This window comes from Uranotaenia lowii, chromosome 2 (genome assembly GCF_029784155.1).
Source record: "Uranotaenia lowii strain MFRU-FL chromosome 2, ASM2978415v1, whole genome shotgun sequence".
Taxonomy (NCBI): domain Eukaryota; kingdom Metazoa; phylum Arthropoda; class Insecta; order Diptera; family Culicidae; genus Uranotaenia; species Uranotaenia lowii.
The window spans coordinates 145,648,503-145,675,492 of record NC_073692.1 but is presented as its reverse complement, the minus strand read 5'-3'; the positions used below and the strand labels follow the sequence as shown (position 1 = coordinate 145,675,492).

General features: G+C 34.4%; 2 protein-coding genes across 2 annotated transcripts; both read left to right on the top strand.

The window, feature by feature from the left end:
• The first annotated feature begins 3,256 nt into the window (after nucleotides 1-3,256).
• LOC129741949 (uncharacterized) lies at nucleotides 3,257-12,669 on the top strand. The gene is made up of 2 exons (XM_055733776.1): nucleotides 3,257-3,277; nucleotides 12,118-12,669. Exons 1-2 carry the CDS (start codon nucleotides 3,257-3,259, stop codon nucleotides 12,667-12,669), a joined length of 573 nt encoding a protein of 190 aa, XP_055589751.1.
• On the top strand, nucleotides 12,669-25,669 carry LOC129741948 (uncharacterized). Its single transcript, XM_055733775.1, has 3 exons — nucleotides 12,669-12,716; nucleotides 20,309-20,447; nucleotides 23,469-25,669. The coding sequence occupies exons 1-3, from the start codon at nucleotides 12,669-12,671 to the stop codon at nucleotides 25,667-25,669; spliced, it is 2,388 nt and encodes a 795-aa protein (XP_055589750.1).
• Nucleotides 25,670-26,990: the final 1,321 nt, after the last annotated feature.

The window sequence follows — 26,990 nt, the reverse complement described above, 5'->3', positions numbered from 1 at the left end:
CAATCCAAATCAAGAAATTGTGTGCTAATGTACCTATATGGACTCGAAAATAATACGTATATACTGGTTTTGCTACATTATATACGATATGTTTGAACGTATATTTGCACGTATATTTGTGTTGCAAATTCGAAATACCCATCAAATGGTTGTCTGGGACGATGATCAGCCATGATTGACAGATTTTGTCGTGCTACGCATAAAATTATTCGAAATTAGGTTTTTTTTTAAATATAAAATACGATTTATATTATCATAACAACCAGGTGCTCCCAACTTTGCTTGCCACTTGGAGATATATGCTATAAAATCGTATATAACTGCATTGATTCGTAATAATGTCCATGCAATCGTATACCTATGCAAATTAATTCGCATGTCTGATTTTCGTAAAACGTATTTGCTGGCAATCGTAAAAGAATTCAAATAAGATCAATAAAATCGTTTATGATAATACGACATCGATGATTAGACTCGTATTTAAGGAGGCTTCAAAATGCTGATCTATTTTTAGATCATCGATGACGTGTTCTACGATTTAAAAGATTTTAGTCATAGAAATATACGATTTGCTTTTGGTTTAATGCCTTTGAAGCAAATCCTCTAGAATTTTTATATTCCAGATAGCGTCGAGGAACCGTCATGAGCTGCAGATCGTATCGTCAGGGGATCAAGTCCAGGTACTAACAATATCTTCATGAACGTTGAAAAAAATCAGCAATCAGGCAAATAATAAATTTGTACGATATAAACTTGAATTTGGCAGCAAAAAACGCATTTCTTTGAAATACTCTTATTTTTATTTTTCTTGGGGATGAATAAACCAATTGGTTTAAAGTACAAAACAAATAATAATCATATTTTTATTCAACTGACGGAAAATGAGAGCCCTGCACTCAAGTCGCAAAAAACGACCAAATAAGTCGTCAAACTTTCCATATTGTTACGAAAAATGTCGTATATTACAACCTCAATCATCTATATAATAAAGTAAATTGTCTTAGTATATTTCAAAAAGAATCAGGGTAGTCGTAAATGATGCGCATGATAAGTCGTGCAAATCGTAATTTAATACAATCCAAATCAAGAATATGTTTGCTAGTGTACCTATATGGCCTCCAAAATGATACGTATATACCGGTTTTGCTACATTATATACGATATGTTTACACGTATATTTGCACGTATATTTGCGTTGCAAATTCGAAATACCCACCAAATGGTTGTCTGGGAAGGTTGCCGAAATCACAGAAAAATCTGTATTATCACAGAATTTTGAGCAAATTTTCATCACAGAATCTGTGTCACGGAACACAGAATTTTGAAATTTTCACAAATTCCACAGAATTTGAAAATTTTGTATGAATTTCCGAAATTATATTTTTTTTCGAACAGAATCAAATTTAGATTTCTAAACTTGAATTAAAAAAGTATGATAAGATTAGTTATGGTAATTGATTTTGCCCAACTAATTTGTGAAAAAGACTCAACTTATCATTAATTTTCTATGAAATTCAAAGAAATAGCATCACAGAAATCCATCACAGAATTTTTGGGTAAAATCACAGAAACTCAGAATTATTTTTCTCAAAAACACAGATTTTTTTCGGCAACCTTGAGCACAACATGAATGTTGTTAGTGGCAAACCACTCCATGGCCTTTTTCATAATGGCACGATTCCAAATCCGGCCAAAACTGCACAAATAAGTCATGTTTCTTCAAAAAATTCAACAAACGCTTTTGAAGACACTCGTTTACGTCAATTTCCTGGTTAACGATCCCGGTTGCAACGAAATATCGCTTTACAAGCCACAAGTGAAGATAGCTTGGCAAACGAGATATTTCTCAGCGAACTTTGATAGTTTAATATGCTTGAAAATGTTTGCCACCTTTCCCCTTCCGGTTGCTGTAAAATACTCTTGTCCCGGAAGCTGTCTGAAGTCTGCCTTGGCTTAGGTTTCGTCGTCCATTAACACGCAATCAAGTGATCTTTTTTGCCGTAAAGTTTTGCTTATCGCTGCAATTTGGAGTCACTATAACTTCTTATAAGTCGATAGTCCGAATCATGGCTGTAGCAACGTGGGAGAGAAAAGTTTTTGGGGGTTAAACTAAGATTGCCAGATTGCCTGGTTTAATACGAGTTTGCCCGGATATTTAATACAAAATTTAGGAAAAGTAAAGTCCGGCTCGGATTTCATTAAAAACAGCCCGAATTTTGATTGTGAATAAATATTTGTCAAATCAAACAAAAAAAACAATTATGTTGCACTTTTTCTTAAATATGCGTCCAAATCGAAATTTTCTGAGAAATTTTTTGAAAATAAACTTTAAAAATTTCTTGGAAGCCCTAAATAGGATATTGAATAAACTGATAAGTTTTAATGAATTTCAAGTTTTCTTTTCTTGATTTTTTGGAGTAATTCCTGGGTTTTGAACAAATCTGCCCGGATATTGCTCGGATTTTTGGTCGATAATTTCGAAACAAATGTCTGGATTTTGCCAGGTTTTAGATGAGATTACCAAGATTTATCCGGCCCGTATACTGCCGTTCTAAGCAAGAATGTCCCATGTGTCTTTTGGGTCATTTTCACTTTTTTGTTGGAAACGGTCTCTTTTAGTGTTAATTTTCGAATCAAAATGCAAATTTTATCAAAAAATTGTCTTAAGATGAGTTCAAACTGTTGAATTTAATGTTATTCATTGAAAAGAACACTAAAATAGAGGGCAGAGGAGGAGCGAGAATTCTTGAGTGTTTTATTCAGAGAAATTTTCACTAAACACTTTTCGGTAGGCATTTCTTACAAGATCCATACTCAACTATACATTTTTATAAACAAAGAGGAACGTATTTCTCAAATTACGGTTTAGCATGAGTTTTTGGGAAAAAATAAACAACACAAGCTTTTAAAATGATAGAAAAATTGTAGCCGTGTGACAGTTTTTCGTAGAACTAGCATCGGCATGCGTTCTGATTCTACGCAAAAGTGTCACACGGAGCATTTTTGGCTCTAATTTGCTGTTTATTTGTAGGAAATGTAATTTTTTGGCAGAAAACATTGTAAAATGATTAACTTGAACTGTTCACTACGAAAAAACTGTCGGTGAATTTTTAGTTTGAGAGAAAAATTGAAAATATAGCTGATATTTCAATCGCGTTTTTCTCGTTTGCACGTTATTCCACATGGGACAATCTTGCTTAGAACGGCAGTATAGGTGCTGAAAAAATTCTGGCAACGTTAGGCTAAACTCCCCTTCATGAGGGTCCAGGAGAAGCAAGTAAGGTGTTCTACTTTACACTCAAAATTTTAAATTTATAATCAAATTTTGATGATGGAGTAAGATTATTAGAGAGTAACAATCTTGACTCAGAACTATTGTTAAAACCTCGAAAACTAATCCCAGGTTTAGAATTAAGCTACAGTTTTTCAAACTTTTCTCACTAATTGATAGTAATTCATTTCTGAATTATAAATTTTAAATAACATTTAACTCATTTCAGAGGTTCTGGTTCCCTGTTATAAAAATCAAAATTGTATTTTTATTATATATATTGTGGATTCTGTATCCAGTTTACGATTCATGATTTTTGGTTTCAATCATCATAAACAATTGAAATGAAAAGCGGCGTTATTAATCTTCATAAAATTCGGTTTATCAAGAAACCATCCTGAGTTTTGGTGTTCTATTTAAATTTGATGTTCTTGAACTTTTTTTTATTATGCTGAATTCAAACAAAACAAAGCTTAAAAATGGCTGTACAGATTCATCATTGAAATTTTTTATTTTAATTTAGATTTGCAAGTCGGATTCGGAATTAAAGAACTTAGATTGAAACCGACAACATCAGAATTAAAATTATGGATTCATGATTTAGGGCTTTGAAATAAATTTCAATTCTTGGCTAATATTTGAAATACTTATCTGGAAGCCATAATCAGAAACCGTTTAGTTGTACATTTCAGAAAACGTATTGAAATTCCAAATCAGATTCCAAGCTGAGATACAGAATTATTATTCAAATTTCAGATTCAGGTTTGAGCTCAAATGAGTTTTACAATCAAAATAAAATTATCAAGATTCGTGTAGGAATTCAAATTTTCAGACTTATAATTGTGATTGTATGTAAGTTCAATTTCAAAATTTTAACCAAAGTTAGTTTGTTTGCACAATTCAGATAAAAATGAAAAAAAAAGTAGAGTTTGAGTTTATTTTGCAAGTTTTGTCTACTTTATTTATTTTTATATATAACTTATCTACTAGAATTAATTTTTAAAGAAAAAATCTTAGACTTGAACCGCTAAATTTTAATCTGTTATTTTTACTTTTGAAAATGGGATTTATTCTCATTGATGGTTCAAATTTTTGAATTTGATCAAAAGTTTGAAAAATATAGCTTATTTGATTTGAGTATAGAATAATTTCTATTTATAAATTTAAGGCTTTCTTAAAAAAAAATTGTATGTTCAAATCAAATAAGCATAGTTAAGCTTGCCAGATTTCCCGGTTTAACAAAGATATTAAATGTAAAAAAAAATGAGAAAGGTCCGGCCCGGCCCAGTTGCACAAACTTCGTTGGAAAAAATTCGGTTTAGCCCGGATTTAATCACATTTTATTGCAAAATCAAACGAATAATTCCAACTGCATGACCGATTATAGTTTGAAACTTTTTCGACTTAAAAATGAATTTTTTGGAGCTAGATTTATTAAAATAAGCATGAAAGATTTTTGAGTGCATGAAATACGAATCAAAATCCTTAATATACAAATCTTAATAAACACTTTTAAAATTTTAGGATGGAGAATCCAAATAAAAGCATCACCCTACACACATACCTACAAAACGAGGGGTGTTCAATTTTTTTATATGGATGGTTAAAAAAATACTGCAAATTAAGGTTGACCACTTTTTAGTCCAAACACCCTTCATTGGAATTTAAATTTAAAGGAACAAGAACAAAAAAAATGTATTTTTGTTTATTCGATTCTTTCAACTCATTATTGAAATCTTCTATCTATAATCTTCAAGTAGGGCAAAATTCTCTAAATTTATTAGAAACTCTGTCAATTTTCTTCAAACTGTTGTCGATGATTAGAAATGATTAGAAATATTTACTCAGGCTTCCGTTTCGAGATTTTATTCAAGCATTTTATGAAAAGCTTTCAACTCCAAAATTCAAATTTTAATTCGCATGTTTCGCTACTGATTCCAATTCTGAAATCTCATATCAGTTCAGTTTTTAAATTTTGATTTATTATACAATTCTCAGTTTTTTTTACACTTTTTATTTTGAGAGGGATTAACCTTTAGCTTTCATCCTCTTCGTTTTTAAGAATTTACATGATATTTGTCTTAGATGTCATCGTACAATGCACATCTTTTTAAGTATGTCACTAGTTTTTCTTCACTTTATTTTTCGTTTTGAAGTATGGTTGCCAGTTCCTCTGATTCTCATTTTGAATGTTCATTCCAGATCTGAGTTAATTTGGATTCTGAGAAGAATTAAGTCTACTTCATAGCTGATCTTAGAATTCGTAGAAAGTTCATTGGGATTCACAATTCAGCTTTAAATCCTAGAAGTTAAACGTATCCGAATTTCGATTTCAAGTTCAATTGTTAATCCTCACATTCTGAATTTTGTTTCTGTTTTATTGATGCAAATTCACGAAAATATTGAATTTTTTTTCTATTTCTGTGGTTGTAGATATTATTTTGAAGTTAACATTTATAACACAAGGATAAAAATGTACATTCAGTTTAAGATTTATGATGCAGTATTTTGATTCGGAAATTCTACAATTTAAATTTAAAAAGTCCTTAAAAAATAATTGAGATAACTGATTTTAATCGAAACTTAAAATACTGATAAGATAAAATCAGTAACCGAATTTGGATATTTGATACTCTACACTGCCGGCCAAAAGTTTGGGATCACCCACTAAAAAACATGCAAATTTTGATCGTTCATATCTCAGCCGTCTTAGGAAATATTGAAAATCTTCTGATCTCATTTTAAAGATAATGAGCAATAGCTATCTTGGAGGTATTTTGCCGAAATATAATGTTTTAGTTTTGAACTTAAAATTTACCCTAAAGTTATAACATTTTCAAAAAATCGCACTCAATATTCAAAGCCGATCATCTCGGGATAGGGTGGACCAAATCTCAAAATTTCAGTGGCATTAGAATTCCTGTTCTTTACTTCTCAAAACACAATCAAAAAATTTTGTGAAAAAATTCAAGAATGTACTTTGAATTAATAAAATAGACACTTGAGTTATCGTCCAAAAGTTTGGGATCCCCTCTTTGTATGGTGAGTTTGGGATCATTCTTATAAAAACACGCAAATTTATTTTGTTCATATCTTTCTCATCTAACATCATATTGCAGATCTGAAGGGTTCATTTGGAAGCTAAGGAATTGTTGTTTTTTAATAAATTTATTCAAAAATTTTATTTTGATGTGATAACCATAAAAAAATCACCTGAAATTAATTGTTTTTTTGAAAGTTCCTAGATTTTTTATATAGTTCTCACCTTAAAATATAATTTTTGAATGAATTTATTTAAAAACAACAATTCCTAAGCTTGCAAATGAACCCTTCAGATCTGCAATACGATGTTAGATGAGAAAGATATGAATAAAATGAATTTGCATGTTTTTAAAGGAATGATCCCAAACTCACCATACAAATGGGTGATCCCAAACTTTTGGACGATAACTCAAGTGTCTATTTTATTAATTAAAAATTCATTCTTGAATTTTTTCTCAAATTTTTTTGATTGTGTTTTGAGAAGTAAAGAACAGGAATTCTAATGCCATTCAAATTTTGAGATTTGGTCCACCCTATCCCGAGATGATCGGCTTTGAATATTGAGTGCGATTTTTTGAAAATGTAATAACTTTAGGTTAAGTTTCAAGTTCAAAACTAAAACATTATATTTGAGCAAAATGCCTCCGAGATAGCTATTGCTCATTATCTTTAAAATGAGATCAGAAGATTTGCAATATGTCCTAAGACGGCTGAGATATGAACGATCAATTTGCATGTTTTTTAGTGGGTGATCCCAAACTTTTGGCCGGCAGTGTATATGGGTACAATTGATTCCTAGAATTTTGAGAGATATTACTTTCTCGAAAATTACCCGGAATTTTCTGTGAGCATGGATTTCCAAATAATAAATCAATTCCGATGTAGGGGAGAGTGGGGTATCGTGGGCCATGGGGAAACGTGAGTCACTTTTAATATCTCAGATGTGTGTTGAGACAAAAATCTCGAACCAACTGTCATCGTCGTCGCTTTGCGTGAGCATATATTTCCATATGTTGTTGACTTAAATACGCATCATATGCTTCTTTTATTTATCAAGTTAAAAAGAGTTAGAAAAATTTACTTTCATAATTAAAAAAAAAACCCGCTAATTGCATCGATGGGTTCCCCTAAAGTTCATAACAAAAATATGCTCATACGCTTATGATATTAGTTTTATCATGATCGTTCACGTGGAAAAGGAATTTTTGATGAAACATCAATAAGTCATACAAACGAAACCAATTTGCAAATCATAGCTTGTGGGGAATCGTGGGCCACACATCTTGAACCACCTATATTTTTTTTTGTTTTTATACACATTCAGAACTTAAAATACGTTATAACTATATGTTAAGTTTTCTTATGCCAAATGAAGAGTAATGAAAAATATTTTGTCCATCCTATATAAGGAATTTTGCCAAAACGTTCGCGAGCCAGGTTTTGGAATCAATTCGATCATACACAGCTGTTTTTTTTATTTCATAATCTGAAATTGCTTTAAAATCATGAAATGAATTATGAAATCACAGTTTTTTTTTTCAAAATCCAAAAAATATAGCTTTTTTTAAAACAGTCAGAATTTTGGGAAAATAATTTATTTAAATTTAAAAAAAACCTAATGATACCTTGAAAATGTAGAAAACCATACCATTTTTTATTTTCATTTTATCTTTTATAATAAAGAAGTTATGGAACAACGAAAAAAAGTGGCCCATGATTCCCCACTCTCCCATACTTTATAAATAGCCTGAAAAGATTATTTTGTTACTATGACAGTTATGACAAATTACAATTATTGATGTTAAAAATCCAACTTTATACCGTCATTTTCTAGCACCTTAAAATTATGAACTTCGTTTTTTAATCAATGGTCCTCCTCCTATAGGTTTTGTTGAATTGATATGATGTGATGAAGTTGAATAAGTTGCTAGAAAATAACTTTGTTAACCCTAATCAGCTTTGAAGTGTCAATATGACTTTATTCGGTACATCCAAATTTAAAAAAAAAATCTACGGAGACCCTCAATGAATTCTTAAAACCTTCACCTTCACCTTCACCACCACCTTTTTTTTACGGACGCACCCTAAAATCCTAAGAAAAAAGCCCCCTTATCAGACATTGAGTGTCAATTTGACACTCCTCGCTTAAAACCACTATATCTCTAAATCTTGAATACTCCAAAAATTTCACTTTTCGGATTTTTTTTGAGACTTTGAATACCGGAAAACTGAAGTGTTGTTAGTGAATATTGTCTAATAATCATATTTGAGTTGCCACACCAGGTTTCCAAAACTATAAATTTTGTAAAAATCGGTAGGGAAACATGAGGTACATATATTGGTTTTAGTCAGGAGTGTCAAATTGACATTCCAGGGACTGTAACGGGGTAAAATTTCAGGGACGGATGAGCATATAGAAAAATTGAGAACAATTCTCAGTTTAAAAAAATACATGTAAATATATCCGTTACAACAACTAGTTTCTCTATTCATTTAAGGTAGGCACAACTCACAACAAATCCTATCTCTCTAGAACAAACACAAGCAGCAAAAAACAACCCACAGTATCAGTAGGTAAATATATTTAACAATAATTACTTTAATGCGGTGCTAGTTTACACTTGTTTTTGTTCAATCCGAAAGCAAATCTTTAAGGTTTTTTGTTCGTCTCCCCATGAGTTCTTTCGCTTAACCAGAGAGTTTCGATCTCTAGAAGCTGGTAGCTGCAGAAAAAAAGAAATGAAGTGCTGGTATTCCAGTTTACATTCGATTTACTCCCATTTAACAGGGCGTGTACATAAATTGTATGATTTTTTTTCGCTCCCATTATCTGAGCGAACAACTTGCTTCAACTGCACTCCCTTAAGGTAAATTTGTACCAACCTATAGGCAAATGCAATTTTCTCTCCGGTTCTGTTTACGGGTTTCTGGAGCCAATGAAAAATTGCGCACCATACAGGCAGAAAAGCAGCAAACGCGCGCGGTGTGGTACAAATTACTCCAACAAATTAATTTGCCAACACACTATAAGCCTGCCTGACTGACTGACACTGAACTGGACTTGAACCAACTTTGCTGAAAGATTGTCAGGAACACACACACGTTTGTTATTAAAATATTTATATGCTGTAATTGGATGGGGGTGAAGAAAATCACCTGCAATCTGAATGGGAAGATTTCCTTCCTAGTGAGGTTTGGACGAGCGACGCGGAAAGGCTCTCTGGCTGGAGTCAATATTGCCCACCAACATGGCATGGCATGGTCTAAGGAATCTTTTGTAGACATCGAGGTGCCCATTCGAAGAGCCTAATTAGACCTTAGCTGTCCTCGTCCACGTCGTGGTTTTCCCGCAATGGAGATGATGCCGCTGATGGTCGTCTGTTGTCGTCTTTCGAAGGCAGATAGATTGGCTAATTAGCAAACGCCGATCGATGTTTGACTCTTCCGAGGCGTTAAGCCAACAAGGCCTGGAGGATTTGAAAATAGTTTTATCTAGCTAGTGTAAATACTCGTGGAATGCCAACACCCAATGAACGATTATTGATTTGTGTGATTTTTAACTCTACATACTTTTACCTTACATCTAATATATTCTTATTTATACTTATACTTATACTTATACTTATACTTATACTTATACTTATACTTATACTTATACTTATACTTATACTTATACTTATACTTATACTTATACTTATACTTATACTTATACGTATACTTATACTTATACTTATACTTATACTTATACTTATACTTATACTTATACTTATACTTATACTTATACTTATACTTATACTTATACTTATACTTATACTTATACTTATACTTATACTTATACTTATACTTATACTTATACTTATACTTATACTTATACTTATACTTATACTTATACTTATACTTATACTTATACTTATACTTATACTTATACTTATACTTATACTTATACTTATACTTATACTTATACTTATACTTATACTTATATCTGACATTCCTGGTCTACATGTATTATCTCCAGTGAATAACGTTCGTTTTTCGTGCAAATGAAATTACAGCACATTTAGAAACATTTATTGTCATTTTATTGATAGTGCACCAGCGCTCGAATATGTCAATGATGGTCTGTAATGTAGTACAGTCGCTTTGGGATTTAATTTTGTGGTCAATTTTCAGGTCATCTGCATAGCAAATCGTTGTTATATCGTTGAAAAAGAGCGAGAAAAGTATTGGGCCGAGTGATGTCCCTTTTCACCGAGAAGGCCGATAAATTAAGTAACAAACATAAATTGGGGTGATCAGTTTATATAAAAATAATATATAATTTAAAAGACCCAGTCCAGCTAGATTGCTCCCAGCGAACAGAAACACATAATGTGTTAGTGATTACCATTAGCAGCTTTTGGAGCGTTCGACGTTATATCTTATTCATAAGCGGTTCAAATATTTACGATAGCTTCCTGATATTTTTTTTGTATTTGGTTGAATGTAGTTTTCGTTTTACAAAGCTTTATAAGTTTCACGTGACTTGTAAGATTTGAATCAAAATTCGCCTTGATGGTATATGCCATAGCAAATGCCATTAAAAGAGGATAAAGGAAACGCCTTTGGTCCAACAATCACGCGAATAAAAAAAAAACTGCTTCGATAACTTTGAAACAATTGTATCGAAATCATAGATGGAAAATTTGCCAATTTTTTTGGCCAATGGGGAGTGAATCACATAAATATGTACAGAGTCAATTGCGTATAGGTGTTTGTTCTAGTAACTTTTCTGAGAAAATAATTTACTTTTTTCTCAATTATTCTAAAGTTTGGACTTTTACCTGTTTTGTGTCTAATATTTCAAGAATGAAACGAAATATAGAGCGCGGGAATAAAATACCTTTCTATTCCGCTGAAATACTTTCACTTGGATCTATTTTAATATTTTTGCTTCTTGTTTTGTTCGATAATTGTTTCTTTGTTCTCTTTATTTTTATTTGAATTTCAAAAATTGATTATTAGGATATTTCTTATAACATTAAAAATAAATATTAAGAAAGAAGATTTTTGAAATTCATAGTATTTAATAATGAGAAATTTGAATTCGAATAAACTTGAAAAATTGGAAGGTAGGAAATTTAATCATATAGGGTTTGGGAAAAATGAACATTCACCATGTCTTGGCAAACTTCCCTTTTTTAAACATCAACATTCGGTGTGGTTAAAATGAAAACAAATATTTTTTTTAATTTAAAACAAACAAGAAAATTCCAAAATCTCCGAATATTTGATTGACTTTTGTTTTATTCTTCGGATTTTTTATGTATTACATCGATGAGAAACACGACTAGTTTTAGAAACGAATCTCATACACTTTTTTGTTTAAAAAAAATCATCACAATTCTCATAACAAATTGATAAAGTAAAATAAACAAAAAAAAAGAGGATCACTTCATTCATTAATAAAATTATTAAACTTCTTAACACTGCCTCAAAGATAGAAATAGGAGGTGTGGGAAATCTCGAACGCACCATTCACCAAAATAGATCCTGATCTATAACCTTTCCCCAATTAACTCAAACCTTTCCTTGGATATTTGTATATGGATTCGCAGACGTATAGACGGTTTCTATAGTTGGTGATATTGACTTACCTTTGTTTCTAAACTTTTCAAGATTATTCTTTGCAATATAAAGGACTTTATTTTACCCGTTCTGTACAGAATGTACAGAATTATATAAATTATATAAAATTCTCTTGTAACGGTGTTTGTAGTACTACTCCTCCGAAATGGCCCAAACGATTCAAATGAAATTATTTTTAGAATATTCTTCGCAAGCACGCCCGAAAAAAGCACCGAAGTGATGCAACAACACTAACACCGGAAAAAGAAGAATCGCAAAGAGTTAGTCTACCGTTTTATCCAAAATTGACTAACGGAATCAGCCAGATTCTTCTGCAGCATGGTCTAAAAACCGCATACAAGAGTGGAAACACCCTCAAGGATCGTCTAGTCTCGCTTAAAGACAAGATTCCTGAGGAGGATAGATCCGGAATCTACGAAATTCCATGCAGCAGCTGCCCGGCTATTTATATTGGTCAAACTCGCCGTAAATTCAAAGTCCGTCTCAAAGAACACAAAAATGCCGTTGAGAATGGGAAGATTAATGAATCGAGTGTTGCCGCCCACACAACAGAGTTTGACCATTCCGTCGATTGGAAAAAGGTCAAATTTAGGAAGTTTGTACGGAAAACATCACACCTGAATGCTTGGGAGTCGATGTTCATCAGCACCGCCGAAAAACCGTTGATGAACGAAGACGAGCCGCCGATCATTTCACCTCTCTTCAACCTGATCAAACAAAAAACCGCATAATGCCAATTGCGTTCGACGAATACTACATCAAGTATGAAACTGGAGCTGTAATTATCCTTTGTGTAATCAGTCGGACATCGTCCTGTAGATGGGCAACATCGAGCCCGAAACCGGTCGACAAAAAGGTAACTTTATATCCTTTTTCCGTTAAGTAAGAACGTTATGTGTCGTGTCCTGTAATACGTCGTGTGTTATGTGTATAGTTAAAGTTCTTACGTAAGCACAAATCATATAAAAATGAGTGAATATTCTGTAGGCATACGAATCGGTTTATATCGAATAAAAATAACAGAAAGTCGCATCAATTGTCCGTAATAATTTAATTTGTAGTTTTTTGAATCAAATTAAAGTCATGGCATCCATTTTTTTCGAGATTTTCTTTCCTTTGGGCGGTTTGTTTTTCGTCTCCAAGGCCGATCGAATCAAAACCATCTTAAACGATTTCAAAAATTTTAACTATCCTGATTTCGTGTTATTTAAAACAGCTATTGTTGTCTAAAAAGTATGGAATAATGGTATGACTGTTTGCGGACGTTTGAAAAAAAAAGTGGGAAGATTTACATACAATTTTAAAATCAATACGCCTAGAAGGTTAGTTTAAGTGCATATCGAGAACAGAAAAAAAAAGATGCCTTCAACAGAAACAGATCGAAAACAATTTTTGAACATGTTCTATACTGAATAAGTATCAAGCGCCTTATAAGTTTTCAGAACAACAAGGAAATCCGAGGAAAATGAACAGACACTGAGCTGATCAAGAGCCTGTCCTTTAAAATAGAGGATTGATGTTTTCAAAGTCCGAATGCAGAGAACTTTTTAATTTTTTGCAAGCATAAGTGGAAGTTATCAATAAAATAAACCACAAAGGCATTAAGAAAGTACACAACGTTCAACGTTTACAAAAAAAATATATAACTCATTTCTTCATCTAAAAATTGTTGGGCTAAGCATACATAAACTTATATTGCAAAAAAACTTCGGATTTATCAATAAAAATTGATAAAATAAACAGGAGCAAGTATTGAATTCATTTCAAAGTCTTTCACTATGTTTCGCATCTATGAATAAGTTCAAAAAAGGCACTGTGTTTTCACTTGCCCCAATATACGGGAAATATGTTAGCTAAGAAATATCTTTTTGTCAACAAGTTTGCATATTTTACGATCAACAAGAGTTTGTTGAGAACAGATTTAGTTCTGCAACAAACGAAAACTGATATGTTTTAAGAATTTTAATTTTTTTTCTGAGATTTATAAAAGTTCAAGTATAGAAAAACCCGTTTGCACTTGCCCGGGGTATCTGAAATGAAATGAAGATTGAAATTTAAAATAAAAGCAAAAGAAACTTTGATAACTGTTAACCTCCTCGGTGCATAAATCTACGTTTTAAGGTTCTTTGTGATTTTTACATGAATTTCTAGAAAATATTCATACCACCATCGAAGCATGAACAGAATTTTTTTTCGATCAATTCAATTTCCTACTTTTCAATCGATTCTTAATCAAAAGATAAGGTCAGTTAGTTGAAACCTGTAAAAGAACCCTCAGCACAAAAGAGAGAAAATCGCTTTGATTTAGTTTAGTAACAAAATTTAAATATATTGTTTTACCGTTTTTCCCATTCTTTTTCTTGATTCATTGCGTTATAGCTTATCCATGTGAATTTTATTTACACTTTTTGCTTAAACAATTAAAAGTATAACAATTTGCAGTAAAAAAGTCGCAAGATGCTGTTTGGCATTACTTCAAGTTGTAATGTGGCATGTCTACAAATTTAGTTTGTTGCGAAAACATCATTAACACGATTTTAACATGGGAAGGTATGGTAAGGTAAACCTGTCTGCATTGCAGTGTTAAGATGGGAGGAACAAAGGGAGTTCCGTATGATTTGCGTTGAACAGCTTGAAAACTTATCAAGGCTTCCATACAAGTTTGTTGGCATGAATCGAGAATTCATCGAGCAAAAAGAAGAAAGGTTGTTTGCATACGAAATATTCGAGACCATTCCTTATTTCTGGGTAGAGTTGGAAAGAAGATCTGCGAATAATGCGAAATTTTTTAGATACAAAAAATGATTTAATAGTAGCACTTCTTGCATTGCAAGAGGGAAAGGACTGGAAGTCCACATCATTAAAACATACATTTTGACATGATGATGAACTTTTTTAAGCTTATAAAAACAGAGTAAAATTTTCAGATCTTGAAAAACAAATCGAGAGATCAATTTTAAGGAAATATTATTAAAAAATATTTGAACTGTAGTTGGAAACCTCAGGTGCTGCTCTTTTTTTAAAGTATTCGCTCCTTAATTATGTTGAAATTAGTTTTGAAACGCTGCCTAGGCAATAAAACTGAATTATGAATTATGAATTATGAATATGAATTATGAATTATTTAAACAAATTTAATTGAATTTTGGAAGGTGGAGCAAAGCACACCGGGTCCGCTAGTGTTTCGATAAAAAAAATTAAGATGTTTTGCCTTGTATGGTTTTTTAATTTTTTTTCGACTTTTTTTCGAGTCCGGTTTTGTTCAAAATTTACTCAAAAAGTAAGGAGAAATGCTATACAGTAGAATCCCATTTATCTGAACTGCGGTTCAGCGCCATCAGGTTGATAAAAGATCCATTTTATTATCGATCTTTTTGTCAGGATGGTAAGCAAAATAAAAGGAAAACGATGTTCATTTTTCAAATTATCTAAGGAGGCCCCTACTACCTCGGATAAGCGGGGTTTTACTGTTTGGAAACGAGATATTTCAATTCAATTCAATAAAATTCTGCTATTTTGTTGAGATTATGAAAACGTTGGATTATTCGAAGAGGTAGATTGAGATAGTATTTAGATGTTATGCTGCAAACCAAAAAAAAGCATTATAAAACAATCCATTTCAAAAAAAAAATTACTTTGACGTGTTCATTTCCTTTACAATCATTATAAGTGATATGTGCATAATTTTACCTACAAACTTTTTACTGGTTTCCTCATGTTTACCAACACTGTTGATGTAAAAATATTTTTCGAACAATCACTCATTTTTTTTTAAATAAATATTTTTATAATTCAGTTAGATTTCTGGGGTAAAATGCAACAAAATGCAAATCAAAGAAACACCTTGTAAATCTCGTTTCCATGTGCTGGAATATGAATGTTTTGCATCACGCGTTTGTAAAGATTGAAATTTCATTCATCCAAACATTTATTTTTATGATTTCAGCTTGTAGAATTTTTCGTAGTATTATTTAACCCCTAAATGTATGCAGCATCCTTATTTTCAGAAAAAATGGGAAAATAAGTTTTTACCTTATCAGTGTTTTACTGCCAAAAAAATACTGAAAATGGTGTTTTCATGCGTAATGGTCTTTAAGGCATCGCAAATATATTAAAAACTATAAATTTTCATATGTGTTCATAAGATTTTTCATTAAAAACAAAGTTTGTTGCAAGTTACCCCGTTTTCTAAGAAGGGTGAAAATTGCATGTTTTTAGAAAATTAAAAATTATTAAAGAAACCAATATTTTTTTCAACTACTCCAATTTATGTCCCATCATCCTTAAAACTTTTGATGCATAAGAGTTAGGATTCACTGTGAACATAAGTTTTTTAGAAGCCATTGAAGTTGAAAATTGTTGCATGTTGCCCCAGTTGACGGTACTGTTTGCATACTCAAAGGCGCTTATCGCGCTCCCTTTATCACGACTAGAATGCAGGTTCATGAAAACAAGATGTTAAAGTTATTTATTGAACCTGTATTCATATCGTAGTTTTCGCATAAGATGTGCAACAACTTCATAATATGAAAGAAATTCGCTGGTTTTTGAGATAAAATTTCTTCCACCGAAAAAAGGAGTACATTTTGTAAAATTTCACTAAAAGAAGAGTACTCCCATTTCTCGATCTGTACTCTTGAACGAGTACGTATGGTATCCCTATACTAGGTGGATGTGAGTAGTTAAACAAGCTTAGCGACGCATTATATATTCCCAGAAAGGATATAATCTGGGGAAGTTTTGGGAAAGAAAACTCTGCGGAACGAATTTTTAATCTATGCTAAAGTTGATTAGCTTTGTTATGGTTCTTTCAATATACTTTCAAAGCGAGATTTCAATTAAAGTCAAAATTGGTGTTTCTCCATCCTCCGTTCTAGCTAGGATTTATTTTTTTTCTCAAGAAATCTTTTTGGTCAAGTGATTTAAATATAACAAATAACTGAGATGATGGAATACCGTACCCTAGGCTGTAATGGGTCACGGCGACGGCGTGCATTACTGTGTTTATGGAAGTTGACAGTTTGGAAACAGACTCTAAACTAACATAAACCTGAAAGGGCGGTTGCACGTAGCCTTATTCGATAGGAGATCATAGAAAATAAATTAAAAGGTGGTTTAATATCGTATACTTTTTCTTTGATGAACCATGTTGATAAGGTGAATGGGAGTTGAAACACTTGCCCTCTCTTCCGTTGGACAACAACAGCATTGCGCAGTGGAAATATCACATATAGCCGTTTAAATGTTGATTTTTCCACTTTTCCACCATGCGCAAGTTAGGTTAGAATAGACATTATAGTAAATGAATTGTACAAGAATTAGTTGGATGAGGATGTTAACAATTGGCACATGGTATTCAATGTTCAATGTGCTACTAGGCTAGATAAAGTAATAGTATTCTTCTCCCCAATGCTCTAGTAAGTGCGCATTTGCGGTTTATGAATTTCGAAGGCATATTCTTAAATCAAGCATTTTACAAAAACTAGAGGCTCATTGGATCAGAATGCTGTTTGGTCTGTTTCCTGTCATGAATAATTCCTTTTCGTTTTGGTTAGGTGTGAAATTCAAATAATGAAGTAAAAGATAGATATTAGTCCAGGAAAATAATATTGGAAGTTTATAAATAGGAGTATAATTTATTTCATCCGAAACAGATTGAGGAAATTTACTCTGAGAAGTTGTTAAGAGTTCGAGATTTTAGAAGAACAGCATTGTCATTAGCAGTATGGTCCGGTTATTAAGTTCGATTATTAATTCAACCATTCTATTAATTTTATTGTTTGTATAACGTAAAATTATTAGAAAAGCTGGAGTGATATACCTACACCTTTGATTAAAAATTCTGTTTTATGGTATCCAAGATGTTAATATAATTACAGAATGAATTCCCAAAAAAACACATTGGGAAACATCTTTATTTACCCAATTCATCTGATTCTAGTTCTTTCTCGTTTTAATACTTTTTTTTGTAGTTCGATCTATAGCTCGATTAGGTCTGAAATTCAAATAATGATGTAGAAGGTAGAAGGTATCATTTTGATAATCAAGAACCTACTCGTCCAGAAAAATAATATCGGGGTTTTATAAACTGACATTCACTTTAACCAAACCAAAGATTGAGGAAGGTTGTTTTGAGAAGTTGTTCAAAATCAGCAATGAGGATTTAGAAGAACAGCATCGCCATTTGCATTATGGTATATATCCTGATATTTTGATAAGTCAATGATAGTAAAACAGATATTGATCATGCAATTCATAACTGCAGCTCTATTTAATTTTTGAATTTTTCATAAATTGGGTACAATTTTTATTTGTGTTTAGCGGAATTCTATTAATTACTGCATTGAGAGATAGCTTCTGATCTAGATGTTTTGTTCTGAATTGTTTTATTAGTCAATTTATGTTAATCTCGAGTAAAAACGATCATAAATTCAAAATTATTGAATCGAGTAAGGTTAGGTAGGGATAACTCAACTACGGTAAGATAGTGAACCCTTCTGACAATGATATCGAGACTTTGGCGTATGTTGTCATACTGTTACTGCTCGGTTGAATTGGAGGTTGGGTTAACTCGAAGCTCAAGTAGGGCCCAATTGTCCCAGTCCGTCGAGCACTATCTTAACGCTTCCCTAAACTGGTGCTTCAGAACCCTCGGGCTCTGTTGCCGCTATCCTTCTCTAAGCTATTCTACTCTCATGTAAATTTTCCTCTTCTGTCACCCGATCTGTTTCTCCTTTCCGGGTCAGCCAGGTAGCTCATAAACCCATACAAAAAAAAAACAACAGAGATGATGGAATAAAATTGGTCTCAAATTATTTTGTTGGTCTCAAATTATATTCAGTATATTTTCTTTCGTTCTTCCTTAATACAAAAGTGCTTTATAATTTAAATAACCGCTTAGCAGTAGCAAGTATAATTTATTCCATTCCCATTTCTAGAAAGCCTGTTCTGAAATTTATCATATCATCAAGACAATAAAAATTAACGGCCGGCTCTCAACAGAGGAGATCGAAACCCAACATCAAACTCGTAGATTCGATTAAATATTTGAAATATCTCGAGAATTTAGATCAAAACAAGCAAACAAAGCCCCTTCTGGCAGGACACATTTTCATTAGAAAAGCCAATCAAAAAATGCCGCCTCACGTTAGCTACCCGAATTTACCTGGCACTCATCGATTAGAAGATGTTCCATGGGTCGAGATTCTCATCAACGAAAACAACGACAAAAAAACAGAAGGGACCCAAATAAGATCAAGCTCGGACAGAAGGATGTGACCGTGATGCGCAACTATTTCGGTAGCATCTTCGGGTGAAAGATAAGAATCTCCGTGGATGATTTATCGATTCGGAGGAACTATCAATTGAAAGAAGTCGACCCAAGAAGGGTGGTCCTACCTGGGGACCTCATACGAAAATTGGACCAGATTTAAAGGGTGGGAAGTTTGAGAGAGAGTTTTGAGATATAAGATAAAAGATGTTCCAAATATTTTTAACTCTTGCTTCCTATCTGTTTTTTTTTCGGTAAATGTTAATTTTTTACTTTAGCTAGACTGCAAAATAGACGCAAAGATTTGACCTTTATACGGATTTTTATGAGCCTCCTGTAGCTTTCGGTAACAGCTCAGTCGATTGAAAATAAGTCAACAAGTCGATAGTTTTGCATTGAAATCTAAAAGCAATCCTCCAACAAGGCTACATCACAAAAGTTTGGTGATGCTTTTTATTCTACAATTCGTTTCAAGGTACTGAGATTTGGCGCTCAATTTGGATCTTTGGCCAGTATTCCGAAAGATTTCCCATGGGAACCAATCGTGCCGCCAAGATCTAGTTCAGGTCCTTCTGGGAAAATTGCCCAACATTCGGGGGCAGCTGATTTATTAGAACACATTACTAGGTATTGGCAACCGATGTACAAGGGGAGACCCGCCGAAATTCTTGCGACTTCCGTACCGAAATTCTGGCTACCGTTATCGTCATAACTAAATCGATTTGCCACCACCAAAATAAACTTGAGTTTATAAAAAAAAACACAACCAAACAAACCATTTTTCTGCACTCGGAATGACTCTCCTTGCTCGAAAATTCAAAATGGAATTTGCATCCAATTAAGGCATATTTCAGAGGTTGTGCCCATTCTCGATTGTTTGTTTTGTGTTTTTTTGTTGTTGTTGTTGCTCTGTTCATGTGCGCCCAATCGATTTGCTCTCTGTTCGAGACAACCGGATCGTCGTTTTTGTTTTGCACCCTCCTCGGAGACAATCCGGAGGCTGATGTACAATCGGTTCAAAACATTGACCCTCGGCAGGACAAGACAATAGAGAATTATTGGGATTAAATCGGGGCTGCCACCAAACTTCTTTTGTATAGGGTACTAGAGAAAATTTGCTGCCGGAGAACGACGAAAACGACGACAACGCAGCAGCAAATATTGGAGAAGCTCACGAAACACGATTTCCGAATCACGTTTCGCCTTCGAGGGCTCCCCCGATTCAGCTGCTGAGTAATGGTACACGAATCAGCTCGAGGGTTACCAAGTTTTGTCCCCATACAGAAAACCTCTTATTGTGACCCAAATTATTACAAGTTAACTCGAAAATTCTACAGACACATTCCACGCGCTTGTACCGCTCAAAAGTGATTTTTATCCGTCCGCGTATCAAAGAATCTCAAAATTGTCTATAATTTTGACAATTCAAATCAAACAAAACCAACGGAAAAAAGAGAAAAAAGTTTTTTTACACATGTGTTAGATTATTTTGAAATTCAGTTTTTTTGTTGAAAAAAGTGGTGCTTTTGACAACTTTTACAAAATCATTAATTTTAATATATGGATGATTTTTTTTCGGAAATATTTTTAGCATGTTCAGAAGCCAAAAAACACGGCTTCATTTTGTAGAAAAAAGAATATGTTAATATCCAATATAGTTGGTTTGAAAAGCGAACAAAAACAGTCGCAAATGAGTGAATTCACGTCACAAAAAAAGGGAAGTTTTTAATTTTACGAGAAAACTCTGACTTTTTTTAAATAAAAAAATGAGATTTTCTTTAAAAATGATAAGACGATTCCGAAACACTAAAATTTATAGAAATCGGTTGGAATCTAGCTGAGTTACAACAGCGCGAATGAGTGAATTCACGTCACAAAATTTGATTTTTCGTTAAATTTTATATGAAAATGTGCTCTGAAAGCTATTTTGACCCTCCAGATGGTCGGATTTTGACAAATCGAGCATAATTAAGTTGATTTTTTAATAAGTTCATTATTTTCAAATAAAAATACAAAAAGATTGAAAAAAAATATTTTTTTTTTTGGTGAATCTTTAAATGAAGACAGTAGTTATTTTAACATATGATCTCTCAATATGTTGCTATTCAAATGCCAATCAAAATAAGGAAAAAGTTAGGTGCAGATACTAAAAATTTATGATTGTAAAAGTCGGAACAACAGAATATCGTTTTTGAAAGTCTACATAAAATTTGAAGACTCCAAAGGTTCAGTATAACCACAGTATAACTTTATATTTCGTGACGTGAATTCAGTCAACTACCCTGTTCTGTTTGAACTGAGTGAATTCACGTCACAACTTCGAATCAGCATAACTTCGTTTGTTGTTGTTCAATCGAGAAGCTACGTACATCAAATTGTGGGTAATTATTTTCTTTACAACTCATTCGAAGACACTGATATTCTATTTCCACAGAGAGAACAGAAATTCAAAGATGTATGTACTAAAGTCCGAAATGGTTAATTCTAGCGTGAATTCACGTCACAAAAGTAATTAGTCACAACAAAAACAACTTAAATTTTAAAATGACCAAATTATATTCATTTTGAAGGAAATTCAATTTGCGACCGTTTGCTACAATTTTTTTCATTTTCAAGTAAATTGGTTGACTTCTAGAACGATAACAGTGCAGAAAAGTCCGGAAAAGCGATTTCACGTAACGGTGGAATGTGTCTACAGTGCATCAACATTTCAAGATTTAAAAATCAAAGGCAGATCAACTTTTTGATTGTGATATTATTTTGGAACTTTCAATAGAAGGGGAGACTAGGGTAACGCGGGCTATGGGGAAACGTGGGCCACTCTAAATATCTCAGATGTGTGTTGGGATAAAAATCTCTAAAAAAAAACTTTAATTCAAATAAAATAATGAACTAATTCTAAATAAAATATTGTTTGTCTGGAAATAAAACAATTCCAGAGCACTTTTAACCGTCTTTCTACGCCATGTAGGAACGTTAGAAATCATATTGAGGTAAAAAATATCATTCACCAAAAAAAATTACCGCTTCATTTCGATATCTAGTTCAAAATGATGGGACCTAACAAAAAAGTTTTCTTTGACAAACAAAATCTTCACACTTGCAACCAAAACATCAGTTATTTCTTTTGCGTTTGAAAGGACTCAGGATGTTTTCTCTCTGATTCCGCGTTAGTTGCGAAAAACTTCGTAAAAACTCCGCGTGACCTCCGAAAAAAATTACCGTGCAAAAAATATCGCGTAAAAAAGACCTCAGTGTGCATAAATTTAGATTATAAATTCTTCATTCTAATTTTCTTATTTTGAAATTAAAATGGAATTACTTTCCACGAACTAAATTTCAGCGTCCAGATTCCAAATAAATATTAAGAATTCAAAGTTCAAATTCAGAACTATTTCTACTTTTAACGCAACTATTTAAGGGTTAGTTTTAGGTTTTTGGCTTCGAATCTCAATTTTCCAATTTTTCGAATCCGACGTTTTGTTTCCCCTAGTATCTTCATCAGAAACTGTACTGATTACATTACATTATTACAAAATTAATTTTAAGCTGACAAAATCTGATTGATGCTTACCAAATTTTTTTGCTTTTTTATCTAATGAGATTCGGCGTATCGATTACTGCTCGCGTTTTTTTTGTTTTCAACTTTTATAAAATAATTTCGGATGAAGTCGTTCTTACTAAATCCTGAGACTGAAAACCGAAAACTGAGCTTAATAAAGAACACAAATTCAAACTTTAATATTCCTATTTAGAGTTCAGATGTAGCATTCAGGAGTTAAACTTCCAGTTAGGAGTTATGGAAATTTACGAATATTCGTATAAAGTTGGAACTAATATCGCTTGCTTGTTAGTCTAATGTGTTCTCTTTTATCTATATTTCAACATTTTTATTCTGGAAACGAATTAGATAAGCATTTGTATCAACAATTCTGGTAAAAAGATAAAAAGATAAGAGTAAAAAGAGAGTAAAAAGATTTTAGTTCAAAAGACCGCCGTCGGTAGGAATAATAATAGAAAAAAATTAAAAAAGCATTGAATGTATCTCGGAAGTTATGATAATCTCATAAGCTATTGAATGTTTCAATTAGAATTCTCAAAAATAAATATTTTTTAACAACCAAATTGGTTGTTTTTGAGTTGTTCTTCTGAGTGCTTTAATACTTAGGCGAAAAGCATCAAAAACGATATGTTCGGGGGGTACCAAACCAAAAATTCTTTCTGTGATCGCCTCGCTTTTCGACCCACTCGGCTTGCTAGGTGCAACTGTAACCACTGCAAAAATCTTTATGCAGTTGCTTTGGACACTTCAGGACGACAAGGGAGAAAAAATCGATTGGGATCATCCATTGCCTTCGACGGTGGGTGAGATCTGGTGCCAATATTATGCGAAACTACCTCTGTTGAACGAGATAAAGGTTGATCGTTGCGTCATTTTACCGGAAGCAGTTCGTATGGAGCTGCATTGTTTCTCCGATGCATCTGAAAAGGCGTACGGCGGGTGCATCTACATCAAAAGTATTGGCGAGCGTGGCGAGGTTCGAATTGGTCTTGTTTCTTCTAAATCTAGAGTTGCACCCCTGAAAAGCCAATCAATTCCAAGGCTTGAGCTCAACGGCGCTCTCTTAACGTCGGAGCTGTTCGAGATGGTGAAGGGATCGATGAGATTCGAAGGGCAGGTGTATTTTTGGACGGATTCCACCTGCGTTTGGCGTTGGTTGCAAGCTGTTCCATCTACTTGGTCAACATACGTAGCGAACCGGGTCAGCAAGATTCAGAATCTTACCGACGGATACACTTGGAGGCACGTCCCTGGAATCGACAACCCTGCGGACCTTATTTCCCGTGGGATTTCGCCGGAAGAAATTGGAAATAATCGATTGTGGTGGCAGGGACCTACTTGGCTGCAATTCGAAGAACCCAAATGGCCGGATTGCTTCGAGCATTGTAACGACGAAACGGGAGAAGAAGAAAGGCGCAAGACGAAGGTGGTGGCGGTTGGAGTTTCCAAAAACACGGAATTCAATGCGTGGTTTTTGGAACGATATTCAAACTACAACGTGCTGATTCGGCACACGGCATATTTGTTACGGTTTCGGATGTTTCTGCTCCTACGGAAAGCAGTTAAATTTGAATGTTTTCTCTCGACAGCTGAATTATTTGAAGCAGAAAGCGCAGTCGCTCGTTGCGTTCAATTAGAATGTTTTCCGGATGAAATCCAGGCACTTTCAAAAGGAGAAAATGTGCCCAGAAGATCACCGTTGAGATGGTTCAACCCCTTCCTGGACCAAAATGGAATCATCAGAGTCGGAGGACGGATTAGGAACTCAGCTGAGCACTGGAATACCAAACACCCAATTGTCCTTCCGGCGCGTCATCATTTGACGAAACTTATTCTGGAGTATTATCACCGTCGTTTGCTGCACGCTGGGTTGCAACTTCTTCTAGCTACAGTTCGCCTTCGATTTTGGCCCCTTGGTGGTAGAAATTTGGCCAGACATATCATCCACAAATGCACTACTTGTTTTAGAGTTCGACCAACACCTGTCCAACAGTTTATGGGGGATCTCCCGGCGGATCGAATAAAGATAGCTAGACCATTCAAGAAAGTGGGGGTGGATTACTTCGGTCCCGTTTACCTTCGCCCTGTCCCACGTCGTGCCGCGGTTAAGGGCTATGTCGCGGTTTTTATTTGCCTGTGCACAAAAGCCGTACACCTGGAGTTAGTCTCCGATCTCTCGACGGAACGGTTTCTTCAGGCATTTCATCGATTTGTTGCCAGGCGAGGGAGATGCAGTGACGTTTACTCCGACAACGGTACCAATTTCGTCGGCGCGCGGAATAAACTGAAGGAATTGTTCGCGCTACTGAAGGACCAGAAACACCGTGAGGACATATCCAGGGATTGCAGCAGATCAGGTATCCAGTGGCACTTCAACCCTCCTGGAGCTCCGCACTTTGGAGGACTGTGGGAGGCAGCGGTGAAGTCGACAAAGAAGCACCTACTACGAACCATCGGCGAAACACCTGTGTCACCTGAAAACTTTGCGACTTTATTAACACAAGTGGAAGCATGCCTAAATTCTCGTCCAATCACAGCACTGTCGGACGATCCAAACGACCTCGAACCGTTAACACCGGCACACTTTATTATCGGGGAATCGTTTGAAGCTATGCCAGAACCAGACTTCACAGACGTCAAGGACTATCGGTTGAGCGAGATGCAGCTGATGCAAAAATATCTCCAATCAATTTGGAAAAGATGGAAAACGGAGTACTTGTGCCAACTCCAAGCACGATCCAAACGGTGGAAACCCGCTTTGCCAATCCAGGTTGGCCAGCTGGTTATAATCGTGGAGCAGAATCTTCCACCCTGTCGCTGGAAGATGGGCCGCATTGAAGAGGTGCATCCGGGTACTGACGGAGTCGTTCGGGTGGTAACTCTAAAAACAGTACTCTAAAAACAGTACCAATGTTCGGGGGGTACCAAACCAAAAATTCCTCGGGTGGACAGATGAGGTCGTTGACCCGCTTGTAGCTACCTTTGTTATCCAGGGGCACGTTCACGGAATGTTCGCCAAGCAACAACAGGATGCACGTTTTTGGGTTTTGTAAAGTTGATTTATTCGCGGCACAAATAACAAAATCCAGCGTTTTAGGGAAACACAGACTTGTTAAACAAATTTTATTCTTAATATCTAACAATTTTTAAACTTAACTAAACATGCTAACTAATATAAAAAAACTAAAACTGGAGTGGCCGATTGCCTATCTTCGTGCATCGTCATGCACCGGAGATCCGAATCCAACTGCCGAATACCGCCGAAATCCGCCGACTCGATACTGCTGTCGCGAATTGTGAACTCTCCGGAGTTCCATCCGCGATGTTTTCCCTTATCAGAGAGTCTTCGCCGTCATTATCACCCGTCCTTATCGGTGATGATACTCTGATGATGGATGATGATGCACTCGCTGAGAATGGGTGACGAAACAATAGACCGATAGGCTGGAGGGAGATCATGGTCTGGATCAACTGCATTGTTTCACCCCAAGCGCTTGTAGATTTTTCCCGCGTTGGGTGTTGGGTGCTAAATCTGTTGTACTCGAACTGGTGGGTTTACTTATGAGCACTAAAGTACTCATCAGCGGTGGACACTGTGTTGGTAGTGTGAGAAGATCGTGGACCAATTCAACTCAGCTAGACTAGGCGATCTCCTGGGCATTGTCGAGGTTTGGTCTTTTGATTCGTGTTCAGTTGTGGTACGATCGTTGAGTTGCATGCGTCATCATCGTACACGATATGTGTATGTACCTCCTAACTAGTTCTCGATACCGAAGAATTCAAAAATTTAACACTTTAATTGATCTCTCTATCGATCCCGAAAGCAACTACAATTAGAAATTGGTGTAATTTATTAGAACAAGCTTGCCAGATAGCCCGGTTTTATCCGGGTTTGCCAGGATATTAAATTCAAAATTTGGGAAAAGTCCGGTCCGGTCCGGTTGCCTGGATTTTATCTATAAATATAAAAATGAATTTCTGTCTGTCTGTCTGTCTGTCTGTCTGTCTGTCTGTCTGTCTGTCTGTTCCCTATAGACTCAGAAACTACTGAACCGATTTACGTGAAACTTGGCAGGTGAGGCTATTGAAGGCCGGGGAAGGTTCCTATTATGGTTTGGGACCCCTCCCTCTAACAGGAAGGGGGGGAGGGGCCTCCCAAACAAAAGACAATTTTTGCATAACTCGAGAACCAATCAAGCAAATGGTATCAGAATTGGCAT